This window comes from Pyxicephalus adspersus, chromosome 5, assembly GCF_032062135.1.
Source record: "Pyxicephalus adspersus chromosome 5, UCB_Pads_2.0, whole genome shotgun sequence".
Lineage (NCBI taxonomy): Eukaryota > Metazoa > Chordata > Amphibia > Anura > Pyxicephalidae > Pyxicephalus > Pyxicephalus adspersus.
In genome coordinates, this window is record NC_092862.1 from 9,336,655 (window position 1) to 9,344,051 (window position 7,397).

General features: G+C 38.9%; 1 protein-coding gene across 1 annotated transcript in view; it reads left to right on the forward strand.

Moving 5' to 3' along the window:
- The window catches only part of OC90 (otoconin 90), a 36,955-nt gene extending 31,202 nt beyond the window's left edge, over window positions 1-5,753 (forward strand). The window contains exons 14-16 of the mRNA XM_072413229.1: window positions 2,784-2,955; window positions 3,487-3,593; window positions 4,915-5,753. Of these exons, the coding sequence (XP_072269330.1) occupies window positions 2,784-2,955; window positions 3,487-3,593; window positions 4,915-5,240 (605 nt within the window). The 3' untranslated portion in view covers window positions 5,241-5,753. The remainder of the gene's footprint in view (window positions 1-2,783; window positions 2,956-3,486; window positions 3,594-4,914) is intronic.
- The last annotated feature ends 1,644 nt before the right edge of the window (window positions 5,754-7,397 follow it).

A 7,397-nucleotide genomic window follows, 5' to 3' on the forward strand; every position in this document is an offset into this window, starting at 1 on the left:
CTGATTTTTTTCTATATTAACACCTTGTTTTCTGGCTCAGTAGCCCAAGTTTAAATTACAGCAACATCTAAAGGAGCCAGAGAACCCCCTCTTCTGTACAGCCCTTTGGAGGCTTTAGATTAGAGAGAGAAAATCTGAAATCAAACAGTTTCTGCTGGGCAATTTCTTTGAATTATTTGTCACTGGTCACCCTGTATTGAATATTTATTTGCAAAAAAAAAAATTTTTTTTGAAACATTGTTATGGCATATTAACTACTTTTTCTGAGATCTGTGCCCAGATATCAGTTGTAATGTTTCCAACTAAAAGGAGTTTTTTGGGTAACAAATCTAGGATAGTTAGGAGAGGCTTGTATAACCTTTAGAAGTCATTGAACCCCAAATCCTCCCCTAATTTCCCATTTCCTATTGACTTAATGCATTGTGCTAAACAGGGGAATGCCTACATTTTTGTTTAAAGCTAAACTCCAGGCATAAATGATACAAATGAATGCTGCTCTGTAATCATTATTACACCTTTAAGTTGATTTTTTTTCAATCCAAGCAGTGTAAGTGCCCAACTTTTACATTTTAAATAAGAGAATGTAGCCAACAGATGGCACCTGGGCGGGTGACTTGGGGTCTCCTGTGGGGCTCCTGCTGGCTGAGTAGGGTCTGGGGCTCCTGTATAGGGGCACACTTTGCACCTCATCCACCCCTGTACCCTGCCTTTATAGTTGTGCTGTGTAGCACACCTTAGGACTAGATAGATACAAATGCAAATCCTTTGGCATGGCTTCCTTTCATGCATTTCATTTATGTAGTTAGAAGTTTGCCTGGAGTTGTGCTTTACCAGAAAAGTTATATTGGAGAGATTTGTGGCCATTTTTGAATTAATTAATTAATTTAATTTAAGGTCCTGTACAGTTTATTCAGGCAAATGACATATTGAATAGTATCTGTAGGAGATTTTCATCAGTCCCCTAGGATTCAGTGCCAACCAAGCAGCTGCACCATGTCATAGCCTCAGGGGACACACAGATGTGCCCATTACCCCATATGATGACTTTTGTGCCCTGCTGACATTACCGTCCTCAAAATCTATAAATAGCCGTCCAAGCAAGGTGAGTGAAGGAGAGACGAGGGGATAACAGGGACTTCTGTCACTGACAGGCCATAAGCCCGAGGGAGCCTGCGCGCCTTGTGAATGTCATTAATTAGCAGCTGGACGGAGATCTCCCGCAAGCCTGCAATGTACCGTAATTGGATACTTGGAATTTATATGGAAATAATGGCATACGAGTGAATACAGGAACAAAATGAACGATCTGTTAATAAAGCAATAAACAGTTTCCATCCTCTACATTCTTTCATTATGCCCAGCCATAAGAAGAATTATATAGCCTATTTTTAGCAAGCACAAATTTGGATCATTAATATAATTGGAAAAATAGGCTCATTCTTTAAAAGATGGTTATTATGAAGAGGGATTGACAATACAGGCAAATACCAACCACTTTTATTTCATTGGATCTAATTCATAATGAAACTTTATTTTGAAATTACCTTTAAAGCAGAACTAAACCCTATTTATACTCACCTGTCTCCTTCCATCACAGCTGCAACCATCTTCTTCCTTCTTCTCCTCCTTTTTCCAATCCATCTTGATTGGCCGCGCAAGGATGATGCAAGTCCTGGAAAGGCGCATGGGAGTTCATTTAGTGTGCTAACTGCAGGGGAAACCAGGATATTGCGAATCAGCTGTTTTGACATATATAGGGAATGATTTGCTTTTTGCAGAAGAGACATTGGCCCTGATTTTTGAAAGCTCTCCAAGGCTGGAGAGAATACACTCTCAGAAGTGAAGCCGGGTGATCCAGCAAACCTGGGATGGATCTGGTTCAGGATTCAAAGCATGTGCTAGCACATAGCTAATGATTTTTAAAAATCCATTCCATGTTTTCTGGATCACCCAGCTTCACTTCTAAAAGTGTATTCTCTCCAGCCTTGGAGAGCTTTCATAAATCAGGCCCAGTGACTCACCTTTTCTGCAATAAAGCTCTGTCTGTTCGCTAATTTTTAAAGTGAAACTTTAGTCCATAGTAGATTTCTAGTGGAAAAATATCCTGCCTTCTTCTTGATTTTTTTTTTTTTTTGTTTCAATTAACTTCTGAACACTTAACCAGCCATTAAGCTGCTCACGGTCTACTGAGCACCGGCATACAAAATATTAGGAAGGAACATAAAGAGATAAAAGAAATCTCTTTAAAAATATGTTTTTTACTCATAAACATCTAACACATATATTTTATATGTTTTAATTTATATATTATATATATTTTAGATATAATTTTTGTGCTTTCAGATGTTTGTTTTATAATAAAACATTTTAAAGTGTTTCGATATCCATTGACACATAATTACATTGGTCCCCAATTCATTCTTTATTTTTACTTTATCCTTTTCTGGCCAGAGATCTTCCATGCCTAGATGCTCAGACAAAATTTTGCAGCCTCAGCATGTGTTGTTCAAAGCCAACAGATGGTGAATGCAGCCCCTGTCGTAGGTGATAAGAATCTGAGAGAGATATAGAAATAGTCATATTGATCCATGTCATAGAAAACCGGCAGCTCCACACCAGAAGCCAACATTTGTATTGTCCAATATAATACAGGAGAATTATAAACTTGTAGGAGTACCCTGGCTTGCCACAATGTAAAAGTTGGAATGTCTGCTATACGGGCACATTTAAAATAACTTTAAAGAACAAACTAAAGTTGCAATATTTTTGCTTTATCCTTAAAGTATGTGACAGGTTTCACTTCCATCGGGTGAAAGAGGACGGGAATGCCATGGAGTTACCACTGCTCGGAGAAATGTTGTATTGTCTGACTGGTCGCTGTCCCCAAGAGTTTGAATCCTATGGCTGCTACTGTGGACAGGAAGGCAGAGGAAACCCCACAGATGTCCTGGATAGGTATTATTTATAAAAAATAAATACTGACTGCTTAAAGAAAACCTGTTATAAGAGGAATTTGGATGTTGCAAATGCTGATTTAAAAAAATTATGTCAATAACAATTTTGTACCAAACAAAACAAATTGAGAACAATATAGATATTTTATTGTCACTATATGTATTGTGTTTAGAATAGTCAATCTCTGTTTAGAGTCAGGACAATTTTAAAATGTTTCACGATTATATATATACACAACATTTGCCCTTGAAAAGCCTGTCTGTTTCTGTCCTTACATTTACCTTTGTAAACAAAGCTTCCAGCCTTAGCCATTCCTGTTGATTAAAGTATGTAAAAAAATAAATAAGTTATAATAAAAAATTTGAAACATTTTTTAAAAGATTGTTACACATAAAACACCCATAAATGCATTTTTTACATGTATAGTATTTATAAAAACATCAAAGTTTTATATGTCCAATGTAAAAATAAATTAGGTAAGCAAATCAGTTAAATAGTTTTATAACAGTGTCTCTTTCATTTCCTTTTTAGCTGCTGCTTCTCCCACCAATGCTGCATAGATCACCTTAAGAAGATTGGCTGTGCCCCGGATAGGAACGTGCGCTCAGAGGTCATGTGCATGGACCAGAAACCCACATGTGAGCTCATTATCTTCTTTTCAAACTTTAACCATTCTTTGCTTCAAGCTTATATGCTAAAGTAGACATAGCAGGTATTGATGAGGGACACAGATATACAATATATTTCTTTCCCATAATAAAGCTGAGCTTCAGGCAAACCGTGAAATACACAGACAAAATACAGATAAGGGAGTTATTTTACTTGCAAAAGTATTTGTATTTCTTTTTATAAAATAAAAATTTGTAAAATAAAAAAATATTTAAACATGTGCAGTAGCATGTATAATATATATAAAATATAATTATATATATACTATAAGAATATTTCTTTGTATTAGAATCAATACAGCTTTTTTGTATTGAATCCAATACAAAATTTTTTGAATTTCCTGTTGATTCCCCCCACCCGCACTGACGCATGTACCAACGTTACTGGGAAACCCCATAGATCGTCTCTGCACTTCGCGGCTGGAGATCAGAAGAGCAGGACATGTCCCCAGGACCTTCAGGCACCAGCAGGGCTCCGGGGGACAGCGACAGAGCAAGGTAAGTGTTTTTTTTTTTTTAGTTAAAAGCAACCCCGAGTGTGACCCAGGATTACCACTTTTTGCATGTAAAATCTACCCTGGATTACCGCTACGGGGGTAAAGCATGGGCTAGACACTGGGCTCTACCACCTTCTTCAAGGTTCATCTTCCTATGTCACCTGACTTCACATTGCGAAGGGTCAAGATTGGGTGACGCGCCTTCTGAAAAAAAAAAAAAAAAAAAAAGATCCCAATGCGCATGTGTGAGATCAGCACTTTTCAGCACTCTTCTTCCATATGTTGAAGGCCCTTTCCAGGCATGCTTAAGACCCAGCATGTGAAGGAGCAGACCGAAGCCTCCTGGGACATGTGACGTAGGTATCCCCGTAGGCTCTGGGTTTCCCATTTAGTCTTTACTGCTGCTGTGGCAAGAAGGTTATCCACCCTTTTATAAAAATGAAAAAAATGTGGTGATAGGTCAGCTTTAATGCTAATCCACATTGAAAGTTTCACCACTCACACCAATTTGGACAGAGTTGCAACCTAGAGTACGTTAGATTTTTGTTACTGCCCCCACTGATGAGATTTGCCCTCATTTCTTGTCTCAGTAATACCAGGACCAGAAATGAGAGGAATAGGTATCACCATGAAAGGTAGACACAGACAGCTATAATAATATGTTGCTATACAGCTATAGCAAATAATGCACAGGCTGTCCAGGCGCCCTTCTACCCAAAATTAATTTGTGCTTGTCTGTGTGAATAGGAACATATGTAAAAACGCTCATATTAATTTAATTTTCTTTGTGCTAGGTGTGGGCTGGAGCATCTGCGACAGACTGCTATGTGCCTGTGACAAGGCCGCTGCAGAATGCATGGCCGCTGCACCAGTCAACAACACTATGCGAGCTTTATCCAGAAGTCGATGCCAAGGAGGGGCTCAGCCAACGTGCAGGCAAGGAAGCGAAGAGGAGAAGCCGGAGCGAGCCATTAAGACACAGTCAGAGAGTGCCAGCTCAGAAGAGAGCAGTGAAGAGCAACGTCCAATGAGAGACATAGTGCGAGCTGGAAATGGCGGGTCACCACTACCCAGGGGAGGCAGGCGGACACGCTCCCTGGTTATCAAAAGGAAAAATTAAAGCAAGGAATGTATGCAATGAAAATGTACATTTCAATAGTTAGATTTCTCATATTTTTATTCTAAACTGCTGCCTTGGTGCAAATAGGACAGATAGCATTCCATGGGTGAAGTAGTAAAATGTAAACCATTAGAGGGTCTCAGTTCAGCATGTGCAGATACCCCATGGGCATTATTGTGACCTTGACCTACTTAGTCAGTGAATAAGCATGCAAGCAGTGAATTGGAAAACTTTGAACTTGTATATTTGTTCTAACACTTATAGGCTTATTAGGTTGTAAAGCCAGTATGAGCATGACTGCCTTGAAACTTGCAGCCATTGAGTTATTCTTTTGGTGATGGTCCTTTAACAGTATTAAAATTACAACTTTTCCCACAATACTCACCTCCTCTCCGGCGCTGTTCTTTGCAGAAATTAATTCCTACCATAAGATGTCCTTGGTCTTTTAGACTGAAAGATGCCCAGTGTCATTCAGCCTGGAAGATTGAGGACATACTTTAAATGCCAGGCATCACCCAGTAGTGCCACCTTGACATCCATATCAGCACCAATCTTTACATCAATGAGGACTACCCACTATTGAAGATACTAAGAGGAAAGGACCATGGGGGTAGGAGCTTTAAAAGCAAATAATCAGAAGCAACTATATTCCTTTCTTGATAGTGCCTTGAGATGCTTGCATGAAGCCCATAAGACTGGCACCTATATCTACTAAACTGTACTAAACAATGCTTTGCAGAACCAGAGGGGGCTTTGTCAGTATCCGAGGACCAACCAAAAAGCTGTAAAAGCAGAACCTATACCAAAGCTTTTTTATAGACTTATTTTACTCAGAGATTTTACCCTAAACCCCAAGGAACTCCTGCTATAAGATACACAGCTCACAGTACATGAGCCTGGAGGTCTTTGGGAAGAATTCCCCTAACATTGCTAGTCATTGGAATGAATGGCATCCGCAGATACCCAAAAAGATCATTGGTGTCAGTTAAACCATTGCCCGCGCTTCAAGGAACCTCCAAAAACCTTGGAGGAACCTTGGTTGAGAAACATTGTTTTTAGCTGACCATAAAAACCTAACTTCTAAAATCTATGCCTTAAACCAATACATCTATGAACCCCCCCCCCATAAAGTTTGGCTTTAGATTCAGATTTCAGCTGACATTTTTAAAATTTGATTTAACTCTTTCGCAGTCTATACACGGGAGGGAGCTCTAGAGCCAATACCCCAAAACAGATTTCAGAGGAGGTCAGGATATTTACCAAGGAGGACTACCGGTATTTCTTTATTGGTGAAAGAGAAGGAATGTACTAACATTATATACTGTATATCCATATCAGCTCCATTTTTTTTTTGTGACTTCAAAATGTTAGTGTAATTTTTTTTTCAATAGTGGTGTAATCTCAAATCTTTAGAGTTTTTTTTTTTTATCATTTTGAGATTGTGGACCCACCCACATATATGTGGTGCTTCAATGCATTTGTGTGTCCACCCTTGCTGTGTTAGGGTAAATCCCTTCAGTTAAATGAGCTGCTCAATGATTCAGTCACAGTTCACCAGACCATTATAGTGAATTGGCTTGTGGTGCAGGACAATGAGCCCTAAACATGTATTAAGAAGGTATTGTACCACACATGTGGTATGTGTGGTATCATGGAACATGCACATCGTTCCAAGCACTCTGCAGCACATATATGTGAATGGGCCCTGAATGTTTCATAAGTCATCCTTAAAATGTAAATATATTTTGATGCAAGCATTTTATAAAAACCCTTAATAAACCATGACTGAGTGGTAATTTTTTTTTACTGCTCACACATAACTTACATACAACTTCAGTCAATAGGTTCTCTTTAGTTGGCGAGTGAAAAGGTTACAACTTAATTTTTTACTGCCATGAATCAGTTCAAGGGATTTCCCCATGTGATGGGTTTCAGAACAGGACCAAAAGAGAAATTACCTCAATGTGTACATAGCATTAAAAACTCATTCCGAACAAAGCTGGAATAAGGCCCATAAAGATCTCAGATGAAAAAATAGGAGCTGAAGACACAATCAATTGTTACATGGGAAGGAGGGAGGACGACAAGCAAGCAACACTCCAGTGTGCTTTCCTCCATAGTGGTGTACAGCAATCATTCATCAATCTATCAAGGCAG